Source organism: Caloenas nicobarica, chromosome Z, assembly GCF_036013445.1.
Source record: "Caloenas nicobarica isolate bCalNic1 chromosome Z, bCalNic1.hap1, whole genome shotgun sequence".
Taxonomy (NCBI): domain Eukaryota; kingdom Metazoa; phylum Chordata; class Aves; order Columbiformes; family Columbidae; genus Caloenas; species Caloenas nicobarica.
This window is the reverse complement of record NC_088284.1, coordinates 26,722,630-26,741,819: the sequence shown is the minus strand read 5'-3', so window position 1 is coordinate 26,741,819 and position 19,190 is coordinate 26,722,630. Positions and strand designations below refer to the sequence as shown.

Genomic DNA, 19,190 nt, shown 5'->3' with positions numbered 1-19,190 from the left:
TGGGACAATAAAAGCAGTTAGATCTCATTCTTAACCTAATTGCATTGTGAAGTTGTAGACAAGACAACTGAAGCTTAACTGTGGATGAGCATTTTTACAACAAGCAAACCCACTGGATACTATTGCTACAAACTTGATACTGTTGATCTTCTTTAATGAAGCCAGTTACTGCTGTTTAAAGTCCCCTATTCGAGATCTTCTCAAATATAATGACGGAGTTAAGTTTTCTAACAATGAACATAGCTAAACCTTCTCTCATCTGTACACAAAGATCAGTTCTGGAATAGAGGATCACAAACAGCATACCAGTAACACATTTCTGCAGAATCTTAAACCAGTAAACAATCCTATCCCTGACAGAATATACCTGCCTGGAGAACTGACATGCAAGACTACTGGAAAAAAACCCAAACTACAAGCACTTCTTTGTGCAAATCAAACAAAGAGCACATACACTTCTTCACAACTACGTTATCTATATTTATTCATTTATTTCCTACAAATAAAAACGGAAAACAGGGCTGAATTAAAAAGAAAACATGCACCTAAGAGTAGAGAATAAAATTCCACATATGAGAAATGTAACATGGGATATGCTCTGCATATCTCACTCAAGTGATACCCTGTCATAACCCCTTTGTATCAGCATCTTGCCCTACAGAGCGAGAAAATTAATTGCCTCTATAAGCAAAAGATTGCAGAATATAGCCACATTAAAAGTTACATCACAGCTTGCAACTTACAGGCACTGGTGATACCCTTTTTCTTCTAACACCTGGTGATTCAGATTTAACAGTCCTAGAGGATGATGAAGAGGAGCTACTAGGAGAAGGACTACGTCTTCCTTTCTGTGCAGGTGAAGAAGCAGTGCTTTGTCCTTCACTCTGGGGCTCTAGAGAGAGTTTGTTCATTTCCGATCCATCTCCTTTCCCAGGAATAGGTTTCACCACCTTGCAGGAGTTGAATTATGTTAGAATTATGAATTGATCATTTTATACTAAAGGAAAAAAGAAGTGAATCAAAACTTATTTTGTTAGCATTGTATAACTAAACCATTATCCAGACATCTGAAGTTTGCATATTCCCCAGGTTTAACATTAACATCCAATAGGGGTTCTCTCATTAATCTATACACAACACAAAAGCTAGAACCTTTTTCCTGTCCATTTGTACTGTCAACCAATTTGATTCTTAAAGTACTTCTGTAATAGTCATTCCTGATATCTCAAAGGACAGCAATTCCCTCATTTGGATAGTATGAGCCAAAAGAATTTTTTTCTACAGGCATTGTCTGCTTATTAAGAACTGTAACATTGGGTCCGTCTTGTTATATACAGTAAGGATCAGGGTCGTTATTTCTACAGCACAACACTCGTTGCAAAGTAAAAATTACTTTAAACCTGCAGGCAACGCAGCAAGATTAAGGTGTGCTGCACCTTCCCAAGTTTTCTGTCTACCATACAAGTAAAACACCTACACCACATCTGGCATCTGAGCTAAACACTGTGCTGCACTACATGAATTGACACATATGCTCAGAGTGAGTACATACACTTCTAATACAGTACTTTGTTGCACGAACACTGAATTTTGACACTGAGGTACAGAATATTTCAAAACAGCTTCCATGATGTATGAGAAGACTAAGGCCCCTGGGAATTGAATTAAAAGCAGTCACAGCAGGCAGAGTCAGTTCTAGTTCTACATTTCTCCATGTCTTAGAGGCTTGCCTTAAAGCTGCAGGGAAGCCTCAAATTACACTTCAGGTTAACAGAGCAGATCTCTCCTAAAAAGTTCCAGAGGCCTCTTGGATTTAGATTAAAAAAAATGGAAGGGGCTTTCCTCACTTCAGGGTATGGGAAGGAAGAGACATCCAGACTCAGTGCTTTTCTACGTGATGGCTTGGACTGCATCCACAAGGCCAAACTCATTTTAAACTGAAGCATTTAACTCATTCAGCTCAAACTATTCCACTATCCAGAAATACATTTCAGTTTCAGCCAGCTACAGGAAGAAGAGGACAATGAGGAGGCTGTGGTCTAGCAGTCAGGTGCTGCCTAAGAGAATGAAAACCTGTGTTTACAGTCTTGACTCAAGCACTGCTCATTTTACTTCAAGAAGTCATCGTATTTAATGTATCGCAAACCTGAACTTTTCAGAAACTTTTGTTGCTATTGTTTTTAAATATATTGCTATCTGATTATGAAAGTGAACAGAATAAAGGAGAAGTATAAAAAGCAATGCAGTCTGGTTTTTTTAATATACAAAAGCATTAACTAAAATGCTAACAAAATACTCTGGCATCTAAAGTTTAGCAGTGTTGAGATTTGTGTGAAAGAGATATTCAGTTTTGTGTTGTTTTTTTTTTTTTTTCCTGGTTCTGGTAAGAGTGCAGTTTGCTTTTTCATCAAGCAAAAAAATCCATACGCTTCCATTACGATCCATAGAAAACTTTAACATTTCCAAGCTAAGGAAAAGTGAAGTCATGAAACCCTTAAGAACCAAGGGAGTGCAAAGCATCATAGTGCAGTTTTGCACTCAAATTTTTATCTGATGAATAGGAGCTACTTTTGTTGCTGCCATTAGAGGGCAGTGTTGTTACATTATTAGTACACAATTAACAGCACAGCTATATGCCATTTTCTCAAAAATAAAGCTTAATAAGTGCGTACATTTCAGAAAGTCAACGACAGTTTGCTGTTAAACAGCTCATAAAAAATGAATGGCCCTGTAATTAAGAGTGTGCAAATTACTAAGATAAAGAGGTTTCTAATAGAAAGAAATACAAGGAATTTCTATTTGTAATAGCTGTCACAGATACCGCCCTTCCATCAGTGCCACTTACCACAGGGCCTCTCCTGCTTCTTCTTTCCAGCCATTCATGCTTCCAGGCTGGCATACACGTTGCCTTGAGTTTCTCCCTGATCATGCGCTCTTCTGGGCGGTCATCCATCTTCTGCAACCCCCTGAGGGTTTCTTTATTCTCCATGTCACGACTACAGCAAATAAAAAAAATAGAATCATAAATACAATATAGTCATAAACACAATTATTTTTAGTCAAAGTATAAACACCACAGTATTATTAAACTTTGTGCCACCCTCTTCACCTTCTCCTCACAAACCATTTGCTAAAACATTACTTCCAACTGACTGCAGCAAGCCTTGTAAGAGTTACGACTAATTTTCTAGTCTGCCATTTGGAGCAGATCTGTTTTGAGGGCTAGTTCTTTAAAATACGTGTACTGCTTGTAACACTGGGCACCCAGTAAAAAGCAAAGACTTGGCAAATATTGAACTGATACAAAAATCACCTACGTGTCATGTCATTCACTAAAAGTTTCACAGTGCTGTGACGGTTCGTATATTCCTTGCCGATCTAAAGCTTGCAATCTCTATTTTAAAACTATTTACAAAACTAATATAAATTAATATCAAAAATCTTCTACCTTCCCAGGATGCAAACCATGAAACTATGTATGTAGTGCCCCTCCCTACACATGAATTCTTCCTCAAAAAAGAGGACTTGTCAACTAATACACATTAAGTATGATTACACTAGACACAGAAATCATGAAACGCTAGTCATGAGAGTAAGTCTAGTTGCCTTCAAAGTTGTTTTCTGAGTGACTGATGACACAAAAGCTCTTCAAGTCAGCTATAATTACAGCAATATTCACAGCAAGTTCATATCTGTAAAATGAAAGTGTAATCTATCTGGGCTTGTACTTTTTTCATTTTTAACCTACAGCAAAGTAGTTGCTTGTGATTGCTGGCAAAAACAAAAAAGCAAAAGATACGGTCTGACACTGAAAAACAAACAGGAACAGTCTGTTACATTTCCTGATTCTGTCAAACTATCTGCTAAACCACCAAGAAAACCACATTCTTAAGCAGCAGTACATGATCCCCACCCATCTTCAAGTTAGCCGCCTTTAAAAATAAGCAAGCTTGATTAAGCCAGTTCTCGGAATGAAGTTTTATTAACAAAAACAAACAAATCACAACTTAAAGCGGAAGATAAGGCTATGCAATAATTTATTTACAACCACTGCTTTCATGCATGCAGTCTTCAGCTTCTAAAACGTTTAGCTATGCAGTTAAAACTGTATTTATATACTGTATGATGACCTACGATATATTCCTTACCACATTAATTGCATTAAGATGATGTTAAAATTACAATTTCTGTCTTCATCAGCAGCGTATTATTAAGGTTGATTTATCACAAATTCCTACTTAGAAAAATGAGAAGTTTCCACTGGTAAGAAGGAGTTCTTTTTTTTTTTTCTCTCATTGTAAAGACAAAGGAAACAAAATATTCTGAGGCAGGAAATAACTCTTCCTGTTCAGTGCTGAAACGTAATAAGCAGATGGATATTGTAAACAAAATATATTTTCTTTCAAGCAACGTCTAAACCTACTGTTAATAACCAATTTTAGACACTGAGAACTGTGTCTAGCGATTAAAGACTTAAAAAATGTTTATAAATCAAAACACAATCCACCTAAGAATGAATATTTTTGCAGAGGTTAAGTAATAATGCTTAACTTCAAAACTAATACCTGTGACATAAAAATATTTTTGTCCCAGCACTGAATTCCATACTATTGCTTTCTAAAAACAGAGAGAACAAAACTAGTGACAGTTCATGAAAAACAAAGATATTATAGCAGCAGGTAGGTTCCAAAAGGAGAATGTGCCTAGAAGTTTAAAATAAGGGAAAAACTACTGTGTAAAAAGGCTCAACTTTACATTTCTTCCTCGATCAAAAAAGTACCAGCTCAAAGACAAAAATCTTTGTATAACAGTACAGCTCTGAAATAATATAGGTGCAAGTTAAATATAGCTACCCTGTTTTTTCTATCAGTTATTCCATGGCATGAACCATCTCAGTTGCATGAATACTTTGTATACAAGACAGAAAACACCATCCCAGCAGTTAAAGAATGACACAGTAATTCATTTGTTCTTATAACCATGATTAACTTCCCAAGTGATATAAAAAAAGGCTTTTAGAGGCCCTTGGACTTGAATTCATGAACAATGTAATATAACAGTGGAGGCTTCACAATCTGTGCTTGTTCTCTAAAAAGCAGAAGCAACTATCTTCCTCTCATGTGACAGCTTAACCGATCCACTCTCGCCTGCACAAAGAACTCTTGTGCTTTTCCTCCACGCAGGTGGGAAAATCGACCAACCGAGTCTGAAAGCTTTGCTTAGTACACCATGGTTATCTTCTTGCAAAATTTAAGTATTATGTGTATTTTTATAGAACATAGCCTCTGAAGTGCTCAAGAAAACTTCATATTTTAACTCAAGCTTAGCTAAAATATTTATTAAAAATTCCTATACTGTTGGGTCAGTGGAAAATATATTTTTCCTGTGATTGCACAAAACTCCTGAATACTGCAGACATCCTCATTCTGTCGCCCTCAACCTGCAAGATTTAATTTTTTTTTTAATCTAAAGCAAATCTCATCTATTCCAGGTGAGCTGCTGTTTTCCTACGTGACAACGGTTGCCACTCTCCATATCACTGTACCTCAGCACAAAATAAAAATAATAAATCCCAAGCATACTCCCCCAAGGACTTCATCCTACAGTGTACAGAGCAGACCTGTTCACAAGTCAAGGTAAGGATGTCCTCAAGCGGTGCTTTACTTGAACAGCAGTGACAAAGCTCAGGGGCAGGCCAAAAACCAAACCTCAGAACACGTTACACCTTGGACCAGGGAGTCTGACATTTTGCAGCATCCCACCCCTCTGCTTCATCAGGAAGCAAGGATTTTGCTTTTAAATGTTTCAGCTTTTCATGAATCAAGCAAAGAAGATACCAGGCTTTTTTCCAGATAAATTTCAACTTTTAAACTTTATCCCCCACGCGTCTTCCCCTCCCACCAACAACATTAAGGATCTTTTAAATTAACATCCTGTGCAGAGAAGACAGAATGCCTTTGTTTCTGTGTCTTAATTTTGAAGACTTGCGAACAGTAATTGAACAGTTAGATTATTAGCAACTTGTTCTTTATGGATCAGTGATTCAATATTTTAACACAAGGTATGCAACACACGTTACTTAGCAAACTTTTGTGAAATGCACAAGCAAGATTTACCTCCGAATAGCTCGGTGAATTTAAAATTAATTATCTGCAAGCATTTTTCTTACAAAGAGTATATAATGGTATATGAAAGCTGAATTTTAGCTCCAATTCATTTTCCTGTGCTTCTCAGTGTTTAGAAACAGTTACATGTCTTGGCTTCTCTGCTGTCTTATCGGGTAAACAGCTTTATCCAAGAGCCACGCTGCACCTGATTTTATTAACAGCAGGAAAACAGGAAAAAGGCAAGTTCTGAAATAGCAAAGAGTCAATTCACCAAGAAAACGGAAGCTCTGTCTCCTATATCCACAAATACTCAATCATAAGAAAGAACAATCAGCGCATTTAACAACAGGTTGTGAGGAGAAGAACCTGGGGTTTGATGGAAAAGCATTGAATAAGGAGGAATGAATATGGGAGAAATTAAATATTCTGCTCAGTGCAAATGCTACATTGGTGACAATTAATACCGGGGACAAGCTTAGGTGGGATGTATAAAACTCATTTTGGGGACCTTAAACAAGAATTAAGAATATGGGCACCCAGCTAACTGCAACCCAACCCTCAAGAGGTCCAGAGAACGCTGGGCTAGTCAGCTGGCCTTGGCCTGCAGGTACTCTGAGCAGTGCTCAGTGTGGGGAGCAAGGACAAGAAGAGTTAGCCGTTCCCCAAAATGAGGTCAGCTATTAGTGTTTTAGACATCTTCTTGCCACTAACAGTTCCCGTAGTGCTCACACTTTCTCTTTTGCCATTAAGTATTTTTAATTATTATCAGGATCAGTAAAAAAACAAAACAAAACCAATCAACCGACAAAAATCTGATCAAGATGGGCAAGGCCTGATCCGTCCTCTTACCAGTCTCCCATTCCTTCTCATCCTGAGCCACAACTCCTGGCATCTATCATCTAACCATTTGTGTTCATCTCAACAAAGCAAAAGATCAGCTATGGCACATTCTAGTAAAATGAAAAACTTGACAGGGAACTTTCTCAAACTAGTACTAAATCGCAGCAACTGCCGCTTAAAGACCACATTAAACACACTACTTCATGGAGGCTAATGAATTTGGCTTCCTAAAATAGTTACAGGGATTTTAGCCAAATGTCGTAAGTGTGAAATGCTTCTGTTAGAATGCCTGACAAACACAAAAGGGAAAACAATAAATAATATTTCATTCAGGCTGAGAGCATTTGGGTTGTTCAGCCTGAAGAAGAGAAGGCTCCAGTGAGACCTTATTGTGCCCTTCCAGTACTGAAAAGGGGTCTATATGAAAGATGGGGACAGACTTTTTAGCAGAGCCTGTTGTGACAGGGCAAGGGAAAATGGTTTTAAACTAAAAGAGGGGAGATTCAGGCTAGACATGAGGAAGAAATTTTTTACAATGAGGGTGGTAAGACACTGGCACAGGTTGCCCAGAGGGGTGGTAAATGCCCCATTCCTGGAGACATTCAAGGCCGGGCTGGACGGGGCTCTGAGGAACCTGATCTAGTTGAAGATGTGCCTGCTCATGGCAGGGGGTTGGACTAGATGAGCTTTGAAGGTCCCTTCCAACCCAAACTATTCTATGATTCTGTATTTCTTTTTTTCTAGCTGCCTCAGCTTCCCCAATAGGTCTTCATCCTCTTCCCTTAAGAATACCGTAGGCTGTCTTCATTTGGCCAACATACCACTCACTGAAGCTCACAAGGAGTATCTATTGAGTGGTACTCAACATCCAACTGTTTGCCTTTCACTCACACTAGAAAATTGCCACTTTCTTATGTCATTTAGATGAATCACTAACAAGCATTCTGCATTATGTTATATGTATGTATTATGTTTTTTATATATATATATATACACACCTTCTACATATATCTTGAAACAAACTACAAATACATTTATATATTACAAAAATGCAGAAAAACCATAAATGAAACAGAAACATTACACCCTGCAGGTTCCTGTTGAACCTCTGCTGCCTGGGGGACCACAGGCTGCAGTGTGAGAGGCCCTGTTGGAAAACACCATCAGGTGACAGCCACTGCATCTTTACTTCAAAGTAGTTTTAGAAGCTAAAACATCCTGTTTCTTCCAGCGTTTTTCTGTAAAAGGGAAACAAACTTGTATAGGATGTGAAAATATGAAAGAAAAACATTTCTGTTACTTGGCTCTGAAATGAGAAGTACTGAGGCTACACCTCTACCAGTTTGGTAATAATTAATTAGCCCCAGTTTGATACACCTCTTGTCTCCTCTGCCAATAATGTCATTTTACCAAGTATTTTTCCTGAAGATTGATATGTCAAAGAGCACATTTTGAAAGAGAGTATTTCACTGCTAACAGGACAACACTCACAACCAAAGCACTAACTCTACGGGAGGAGCCGTCACCTTCAGTGGAACCTCACTGGCCCTCGTCAACAAGGATCATCCCCTCAGTGTGTAAGACTTGCATCTCCAAAGACAGATGCCTAAATTTTCAGAGGTAAATTAGCTGCTTGGATTTTTCTAGCTACTATGAAGTCAAATCCCCCTGTTCAGTGATTCCATGTTGGCTGCTCCTGATAACCTTCCTTTCCTCCACAGGCTTAGAGATGACATCCAGAATAAATTGTTCTACCACCTTTCCAGGGATGGAGGTGAGGCTGACCAGCCTGCAACTTCTTGGGTACTCCTTATCATCCTTTTTGAAGGCTGTACTGACACTGGCTTTCCTCCAGTGCTCAGGCACCTCTCCTGTTCTCCATGACCTTTCAAAGATGACGGAGAATGGCTTGGCAATAACATCTGCCAGCTCCCCTGGCACTCATAGGTGCATCCCATCAGGGCCCGTGGATTTGTGATCCCTGATCCAATCCTCCTCAACCAGGGGAAAGTCTTCCTTTCTCCAGACTTTGTCTCTTAGCTCCAGGGTCTGGTATTCCTAAGGGTCGGTCTTAGCAGTAAAGACTGGAGCAAAGAAGGCATTCAGTAACTCTGCCCTCTAAGCATCCTCCATCTCCAGAGCACTCAATCCAGCAGCAGGCCCACAGTTTCCCTAACCTTCCTTTTGCTGTTGATGTACTTGAAGAAGCCCTTCTTGTTCTTGACATCCCTGGCCAGATTTAATTCCAAGTGGACCACAGCCTTCCTCACTGCATCTCTGAATACTCTAACAATGTTGCATTCCTACCAAGTGGCCTGTCTGTTTCACCACATTTTGTAAACTTCCTTCTTCAATTTGATTTTTTTCAGAAGCTCCTTGCTAATCCATGTAGGTCTCCTGCTCCTTTTGCTCACAGGGATGCCCTGATCTTGAGCCTGGAGGAAGTGATGCTTGAATACTGACCAGCTCTTTCGGACCCTCCTACCTTCCAGAACTCTAACCCATGGGATTCCTCCAAGTAGGACCTTGAAGAGGCCAAAGTTAGCACTCTTGAGCTCCAGGGTTGTAATCCTGCTTATCGCCCTGCTTGCTCCACGCAGTTTAATCTCTTGGGCACCAAACTGAACTTTGGATTCAGATTCTTTAAGCCCGTCATATCTTCTAACAGCAGTACTAGGTGAAATGCAATTGGCTAAGATGTAGAAATCATCATGTCAGAAGAGGTATGGTCCTTGCTGATGTAAAAGCCTGCAGCCATGAACAGAAAAATGGGATTACAAGTACTTAAAACCCAAAATAGAAGTCCTAAAACAAAGTTCTCCCTGCAGATTATTTGTATATGTCCATATATTTGGTATGTGAGAAAATTCATACTGTTTTGAGTTAGAATCTATCCTGCTCATAAAGATGAAATTGCTTATTGCATATTGGATGACTGTCAGAATAAAACGTCTCCACACATAATGCACAGGATTAAGAGCTTCTTAGACCATTTAACTCCCCTGTTCCCAACAGAGAATATCAGATATTTTATTAAAAAAAAAATTATACTTTGAATCAGCTTAAGATAATAGGAATATGCAGGTTAAGCTGTGCATACTATGTTCTCCATCTCCAATTAGAATGGTTGAAATAAGACAGCATACAAAAATTAACTTGGACAGGATAAGCTACGTATATTTTCAAACACTAAAATACATTAAATAATTTCTGGAGGAGTTACAAACAAGAAAGGAATTTAGGCCACTCTGGCACCATTCAAACCAGCAGAATTTTCAGCACATACCAAATGTTCCAAGATTGCTGCTGGAAAGAGAATTTAAGAGTTCTCTCAGTAAAAGATGATTATAAAAATGAAGAGTATAAGAAAGAAAATTTTAAAAAAATGTCTTATAGACATGTTATTTCTAGCAAAGAAACAACATACTCTAAAATTTAAGTCTTAATGACTGGTTAGGCAGTATACGGCATTTAAATCAAATGGAGAATCAAAATTACTCTTTCCAAAACAAGTAAGTCTTTCAATAATTTAAAGCTAAATTCAAAAAGTTATAAAACCCAACACACTCTGGCCTCAAGGGAGACCAGAGACCCAGAAAGAAGTTTAACAGTTTTGCTCTTGTTATTTTCTGAAGAACGATTTGACCGCCATGCTTCTGTGATAAAAATCACTCTCTCTCACCAGGGTTATACTTGTTTGTTAGGTTACACTGCTGACAATTGTAACAAATTATTATTGTCGTCTACTAGTTGTACTGAAGAAGCATTTAGGAGTCACGAAGCAAGATCCTAGTATTCCAATAATCGCAATTTGGTTTTTTAGTTACATATCTTGTCTGTGTCTGGTTTTGTTATTTGGTAGTGATCCTTTCTAAGCTTATGCTTAAATATATGGACAAGAAATATGAAAAGAAGGAAAAAACCAATCTGAGTTACACTGGGAATTAATATCGTTAATATGATTTCTTATGATACAGGAATAATTAGCTGTAGTAAATAAGTACTACAAGTTGCTGAAGAGTCTTGCTCACTGACACTCAGAGCATTCAAAAATGTCCTCATCCTATCAAGACCATGCATATGCTGAATTCTGTTCCAAAAGACAGAGAGGACAAAACATTTCCACATATATTTCTGGCTCTGCCATAAAAAGCTTTTCTGGGGTGCAGAAATAAAATACAAAACTCCTTGCAAGCCTACTTTGAGTAACTGCTAGGTGAAGAAACACAGCCCTATAGCAATTCATTAGAATCCTTCACCCACTTACGGTGGATCCATAGAGCACAGCGCATTTTCTGTCAGCAGAAAGTCACAGGTGAACTGGCTCTCATCCTGAAGATCCAGACTTAGGATCTTTAGTTCCTTAGCTCTCACACATATAACACCGCTGTACGTACACAGCATGCTCTGGGCTGTGCCTCCCTGGATAGCAAGACCTTTCGGTGATATCTGTCTACTAATCTAGCCACAGGCCAAGCATACAGTAACTACACCCACTTTAACAATGGCAGTTACTATTACAAATGTTTATTTTTGTAAGATAACAAGCTAGTATGACAAAAAAAATGGCAGGAAAAGGCATTCAAAACTTCTGCAAGCATTTGGCTAAAAATGGTTATAGTTTCAGTAACTCCTATTTCAGCTTCTTTAAAATCCATAGTTGAAAGAGAAAATAAGCGCAGGAATCTTATCTGATGAGGAGGGGAGTATTTAGTGAAGTAAATTAAAAAAAAAAAAATAAAAATAATCAATGTAGCAAAAAAAGAATCCATAATAACCAAACAGTTCTGTGATAACAAAGCAAGGAAGCTAATTCCAGGACAGCAAGTATATATGGACTACTCCTTAACAAAAAATACACAATTTTTTCTTATCATCCTCAGTGTACTCCTGACTGAGATTTTATTTAAAAACTTTGCTGCATTCTTATCTCACAACAAGGTACTAAGTTTTTAATTTATAGTAAGGCATCCTTCTTTAGAAATGTAATTCTTGACACTAATTACCAATTACACACTGCCGGAGTAAAAAGGCAGTGAGCTCACATCCCTTTGATACAGGTCTGGATAAAAGGAAAAGGATACCTTCACTGTTTACTTAAAAATTAACATACAAATTGCAGACACATTGACACAGCAGTGTGAAAACGTAACACAAGAGAAGCTTCACTTTACAAGACCTCCAGCTTGTCACCAGTGATTTGAAGAAAGACACAATGTCCTATGTGAACAGAGTTTGATCAGAAAGGCTTTGCATTCAGGTTTCAGTACAGTCGTTCCCTCCCAGGCTCCTAAGCACAATATATTATCCTGTAAGCAAGCACCTGGGAAAAATAATTTCATACCTATGGGCAATTCACAATAAAAAAATTAAAATAACACTACACATATCTAGAAAGATGCATTAGCATGAAATTATATAGCTAGATATTACACTTATGGAAAAGGAATAGTCTAATTTAATCAAGACATACTGCGCAACAGCAACTGGAAGCAGTATTAAGCATTTATACAGTATCTGAGGGGGAATGTAACTAGTAAGAGCATTTGGGACAGCTGGACATACTTTTTCCTATCTGTGAAACAACCTTAATAAACGGAAAAAGCAAATTAATTTATTTTTATCTCGTGAGATATGTGATCCTCCTAAGTCCCGGTTCATGAAAGAATAGCACTATTTCACATAAAGGGCAAAGTCTTAGTTTAAAAAAGACACTGGCAGTGAATAAAGATGTCTTCATTGCCGTCGGATTTCAGTTAGGACACTGATTTCCAGTGGACTACTGCCAACCTTCGGCAGGTTTTGTGGGCCATCAAGCACTCGGTCCTCTCAGTATGTACAGCTCTACACACCAGCTTCCTGCATACCACTCTGACCACATTCCTGAGTTCTCCAGACCAATGGCTTCAGTAATCATTACAAGGAAACTAGTAAGTGAAAAATAAAATTTTTAAAAGAGCAAACCTAAACTTTGTGCAAAAAGTCATCAAATAAAGTTCTGAATTCCAATCAAGTAAATTCTATGGAGGAGCTGAGCGTGTTGCTTTCATTTAAGCCATTTAGCAGTCTATCACAAAATACTTTGGCTACTTCTCATTTCTTGCGTTTATTTTTTTCAATTAAACAGCAGTTTTTTTATTCCAGGATAGCACTTCTTAGGATTCCCATGCCTGCCAGCTACAAGAAATCTTTTCCTTCCATCAAGATTGCGTAGAGTGCTTGTTTTGTAAAACTGTACTGATTGCACCACCACAACGCTTTGAACACTGAAAGCTATTCTGTACCTAAGGAAGTATGGAAAGATCAAAAGACAGGACAAACAGGACAAAATAAACCACACTGTGGAACAACCTCGAACTTACACTGATACTCGCCCATCTCCCACTACTGTATTATTCAAACATTCTGGTATATGTACTTATATGGTAGTTGTAACAAATCTGTCTCTAACCTCCTGTTGGACTTTCAGGCCCCAAAATACATTGAAAATAAGTAATAATGTTTAAAAGTAAATAATGAACTCTAGATCATGCCAACTGTATCTAAGTTTCACAGAACGATGACCGATTTCTTACTGCTGTTAAAAATCCCTTTCAAGTGGAATGGAGGAAGGTTTTCCAGAACTGGAGAGTTAATCTGTCACTGTGCTTTCTAATCAGCAGCACAACTGAATAAGAGAATAATTCCATTTCATAACTCCAATCTGAGATCTCCTCCCCAAGGTAACTACTGTACAGGTTTTGGCTGGGAAGGAGTTACAAGAGTAACTCAAATTTTCATATACTGTTGCTAAACAAAATCAGAGTAGCTAAATTTACCAGTGTCATCTTTTCATTGATCCAAAAGAATCAGGGAAGGAGGAAAAAAAAAAACAACTTGTGAGAACCAGAAAATTTATAAACAGGAATAAGCACAGGCAATCATGGTATACAAGTTTTATGGATGTACAAGGCAGTTTGAAAAACTATAAAAACAGGTGAAACTGTAAAAAAAAAAATCTTAAAAATACTTATTTCAAAAAATATCAACAGCAGCACTTCAGTAGTTTTCTTTATTGCCATGGATAGGCATCACCTTAAAGTGACTTGTAAGAAGGCTTTTTTCACACAAGCTCAAAAAGAAATGACCATTGTCTTCGAATAGAAAGTAGACTTACATTTCTGAAGCTACAAAATAAGCACAATTGCGCAAAAAAAAAGCATTTACTTGCTTATTGAGAGAACCATACTCAATAGCATTGGTTATAAGGTAAGCACCAAAGGCTTTTTTTGGTGGGATGTATGTGAAGTATATCTGCAAGACAACTATCTGGAGCATGGGAATATAGAGATATATGTATACTTCAGGCAGAGGAGATGTTTTCAATGACACTGACCTCTTTCACACATCAGATTCCCTTAAAAAAGGAACTCAAAAAATGGAATTACAATGATCCACTTAAAATTCGAGTTTGGCTTTATTTGGCACTTAAATATTGAAAACTGACAATCAGAGAAGGAATAGCCCAAGTGCTACCATCCTGAAGCCATCTGAAATAAGATTCCGAATATTTTGCTCATATTCCTCTACTTCCTAGCTGTCACTACCACCAGCATCTGATTAACAAGAACAATCAGTAATTAGTGTCTATGATTCAGGCAGCAGTGGAATTGAAAACATTTCTGCATTTAAAACAGCTCAAGAGAAACTTCAGTCCTGAATTGAAGATATTTTATTTAAATTATCCCTGCATGCTTTTATTTCTGTAAAGTGAAGAAATATCAGAGCTTTGATTTTCAGCTTCACATGTATTAGCACTGTCCTTGGATTTTTTTTTTTCCTAAGAAAGGTCTCACACAGCAACTCAAAGCTATATGGGAAAAGCACATAAACTGTGCCAGTCCCTGGTATGAGTGTCTCATTCATGAATGGTTCATAAAGTGAATGTACTTCACGTTAAATTTTGCTGCTGCCAATCCATTAAACATTTTAAAAATCCACACATTAAGCAGAGCACCTGCTACACGAAGCCCTGTGTACAGGACATTATTTCCATAGCTCTGCCAAGTTTGAAAAGCAAGACAGAAGAACTGTGGATGCTGCTGCAAGCATATCACATGAATCCCTCCCTACAAGGACACTTTAATACTGTTTTAATGGACAGATGTGTTTTACATATTACTTGTATCTGGCTACGTATTAAGTTTTAAACACTGTCCTCTAACAACGCTGGATTTCAGATAGTTTCAATACAATTAATTCACAATCAACGCTGTAACGATGAAAGGTAGGAAGTGTGGTCTCGCTTACAGCCACGCTTACCTGCTCTAGAGACAGACAGCAGAATTGCAGCCCTTGTCTCCTGGAGCAGACCGGTTTTCAGCTTCACACCTACTGCTGTCAGTCAGTATGACCAACGTCACAGAAAAAAACAGCACTGGATGGAATGTGCACACAAGCAGTCAAACGAAGAGTCCATGCCACTGTAAAATGCCTTTCTTAAATCGAGTTCAAGGATTAATCAGAAAATGCAGTTACAGCAGCGGGTAACAGGCATTTAGACTCATGAAGACTGCTCTGCTCCCCTTTCCAGGCAAGAGGCAGAGTTCGAGATGATATATTGCAGGCACAGAGCTAGCTACTACATGAAAGCAGCAGATTTAAAACCGAAACCTCAATTGAAAGTTTTGGTTTTTATGCAGTTCAATCCAAAATAACAGCTTTAAATCTAACTTCCTGAAGTTCAATTTATTAAGAAATATTAATGTTATGTCATAAATTAAAAAACCCTATGCAATTATTTTTTTTAAATTTGTCATGCATAAACACAAAATACATTTTCCCTAGTTAACTCAATTATGTAGAAATGTAGAATTTTAACTCTAAAAAAAACAAGTAGAGCTGACAATTTTATCTTTAGCTTTCAGCTAAAGGATGTCTCATATAACAAAAGGGAATCAGACACTTAAAGTCTAGTCTACAAGCCAGAGTTGGACTAGATCATAAAGCAGAAAAATCAGAAGTCCTGCATTTTTTTGCAAAATAAATCAGCCCACAGCAGGCTGCAATGAAGTTCTAAAACCTTCCAATCTACTTGCAGTATGTGACAGAGATACTAAGTCATTTTAGCAATACAATGTAGTCTTTAAAAAAGTGGAATTGAATCCCTGGTAATGATATCAAACCAAAGGTCATAGAGAACATTTGTAAAGCTGGAGGTTCAGAGAGATTATTGAAAATTTATTCCATGGGACAACATAGAAAAAGTAAAAATTGCAAGCTTTTTGTTTCTTTACTAAGTAGCTTTCAAAAATTTATGAGAAACAAAAGGCGAAAAAGCCAAAACAGTTTATCAGAATGTTCGTCTGAATACAAACCCACTTAAGCAAGGTATCCAAATTTCATTTCTTACCATTCCCCCATTTGCCATTCCACATCCACTAAAGAAAAGTTACTGATGCTGTGGATACTTCTAAGTTTTTCATTTTGGTTATGCACCTTAATCTTGGCCATAAACACTTAAATTTTACAGGTCAGGATGCTTCTAAGCATGAAAAAATACACTGTGTATTTAAATAATAATAAATAAAGTGAAGAGTCCGTATTATATTTATATGCAAGTACGATATTGATTTTGCAGCTAGAATACTCTTAGATCAAGTACTAACATTAGAACTTTAGTGATAACAAGCCTAGAAACACATGAGGTAATGTAAATACCTAGGCTCTGAATAAACAGCTATATATGCCACTAGAGAGGAAGAAGAGATTAGAAGCTAACCTAACTTGGGTAGGTAACCTGTTGAAACAGTTCCATATACCATCTTCCCAGTAGCAATGCGTCAGTTTGAGGAGTTCCTATTCCCCACATTGATTATTCATTTCTAGTCCTCCTTATTGATGTGGATCTGACTTAAAAAAACCCAACCAAACAAAAACCTTCCATGAAAAACCCCAAAACACCAAAAACAAGCAAGCCCAAAACAACCACCACCAAAGCCCAACCAACCACCAGCAAAAAAACCCCAACTTCACATATTTTGAAACCTGAAGTTGGAGAGGAAAAAACAGAAAACTGTTGAACTGGATTTGCTCTCCAATTCAACTCATAACATGGTCTCATGACAATTTCCCAGGAAAAAAAGACAGGATGGCATTTCTGATGAACTTTCAATCTTCTAAAACATAATACTGAGGTCTTCCAATTTCACAGTACACACGCACTGTGATACAGATTTATTCCAGTAGAGAAGAAGCTCCAAATACAACAATAGAATTTACTACACTGCAGACTACAGTTCCATAAGATGAAGAAAGTTTTCTTATGAAAATGAAGCTCCAGAATCATAGAATCATTGTGTTTGATAAAGACCTTTAAGATCATCAAGTCCAGCTGTTAACCTAACACTGCCAAGTCCACCACAAAACCATGTCCCACAGCACCATGTCTACACATCTTAAATACCTGCACGGATGGCGACTGCATCACTTCCCTGGCCAGCTTGTTCCAATGCCTGACAACCTTTTCTGTAAATAAATTTTTCCTAATATCCAATCTGAACCTCCCCTCACAACTTGAGGCCATTTCCTCTTGTCCTATCACTTGATACTTAGGAGAAGAGACCAACACCCTCCATGCTACAACCTCCTTTCAGGTAGTTGTAGACAGCAATAAAGTCTCCCCTCAGCCTCCTCTTCTCCAGGCTAAACAGCCCCAGTTCCCTCAGCCGCCCCTCATCAGGCTTGTGCTTCAGACCCCACACCAGCTTCGTTGCCCTCCTCTGAACTCTCTCCAGCACCTCAATGTCTTTCTTGTAGTGAGGGGCCCAAAACTGAACACAGGATTCAAGGTGGGGACTCACCAGTGCCAAGTACAGTAGAACAATCACTTCTCTAGTCCTGCTGGCCACACTATTCCTGATACAAGCCAGGATGCTCTTGGCCTTTTTTGCCACCTGGGCACACTGCTGGCTCATGTTCGGCCACTGTCAATCAACACCCCCAGATCCCTCTCTGCCAGGCAGCTTTCCAGCCACTCTTCCCTGAGCCTGTAGCGCTGCCTGGGGTTGTTGTGACCGAAGTGCAGGACCTGGCACTTGGCCTTGTTGAACCTCATACAATTGGCCTCAGCTCATCGATCCAGCTGGTCCAGATCCCTCTGTATGACCTTCCTACTCCCCAGCAGACCAACACTCCCACCCAATTTGGTGTCACCTGCAAACTCACTGAGGGTGCATTCAATCCCCTCACCCAGATCATGGATAAAGAGACTAAACGGAACTGGCCCCAATACTGAGCCCTGGGGAACACCAATCATAACTGGCCACCAACTGGATTTAACTCCATTCACCACAACTCTTTGGGCCTGGTCATAGAGTCAGTTCTTTTCCCAGTGAAGAGTATGCCTGTCCAGGTCATGAGCTGCCAGTTTCTCCAGGAGAATGCTACCAGATACCATGCCAAAGGCTTTACTGAAGTTCAAGTAAACAACATCCACAGCCTGTCAAGTAGGAAATACAGCCCCCAAAATCTGAAGTTTATTCTCTTTCAACCTGAATTTACTCAGAAAGACAGCAGGGGTTATGACTTGTAGCCATGACATTAGATGTACTGGGAAGCTTAATATAGTCTGTCACTCCACAGGATCTCCTCGTAAGAACATCTTTATAAGATCAAATCAGAAGTCCACCTAGCCCGGTATCCTATGTCAAACAGCAACTACTTGTGCTGCGGTACAACTACCGGAACAAGGTAACAGCTGAAATTAACTGTAGTATAGAAAGTTATGTCAGATACATGTTAGAGGTAAATGCACATTGTTTATTCCAATTTATATGACACCCTTGTGTACAAATCTAGGTCAGGGAACAAAAACCACTGTCAGAAATCAGAAAAATTGAAGGCCCAGTAACTTTAAAAAAAAAAAAAAAAAAAAGAATTCCCATAAAGACAAACACACAACCCTTGATCTTCCCCCTTTCTTTTAAAATCCTGAGGCAATTTTTAAAATGTTGTAATAATGAAATCTGCTTTGTAGATAAGTCAAAAAGGAGGAGACTAGTTGGCTACCTTCTCATGTATTGAGAGAACTAATAATTGGTCCATAAAGTACAGGCTTTGCTTTTCCTTTTTTTTTTCTTTTTTTGCTATGAATAAGTTTATCTTAGGGTGTTTCACTTCTCTGGGTAGAAGACATTGCATGTCCTTGATTACATGTCATTATATCAGCATCAGCACACAAGATTGATACAATAAAGCCCACTG

General features: G+C 38.3%; 1 protein-coding gene across 2 annotated transcripts in view; it reads right to left on the bottom strand.

Moving 5' to 3' along the window:
- MAP3K1 (mitogen-activated protein kinase kinase kinase 1) overlaps window positions 1-19,190 on the bottom strand; it is a 62,269-nt gene that overhangs the window by 21,343 nt on the left and 21,736 nt on the right. For both annotated transcript variants that reach the window (XM_065656574.1, XM_065656573.1), the window contains exons 2-3: window positions 2,846-2,996; window positions 744-950 (exon numbers count right to left, since the gene is read on the bottom strand). In XM_065656574.1, the coding sequence (XP_065512646.1) occupies window positions 744-950; window positions 2,846-2,989 (351 nt within the window). In that variant the 5' untranslated portion in view covers window positions 2,990-2,996. The remainder of the gene's footprint in view (window positions 1-743; window positions 951-2,845; window positions 2,997-19,190) is intronic.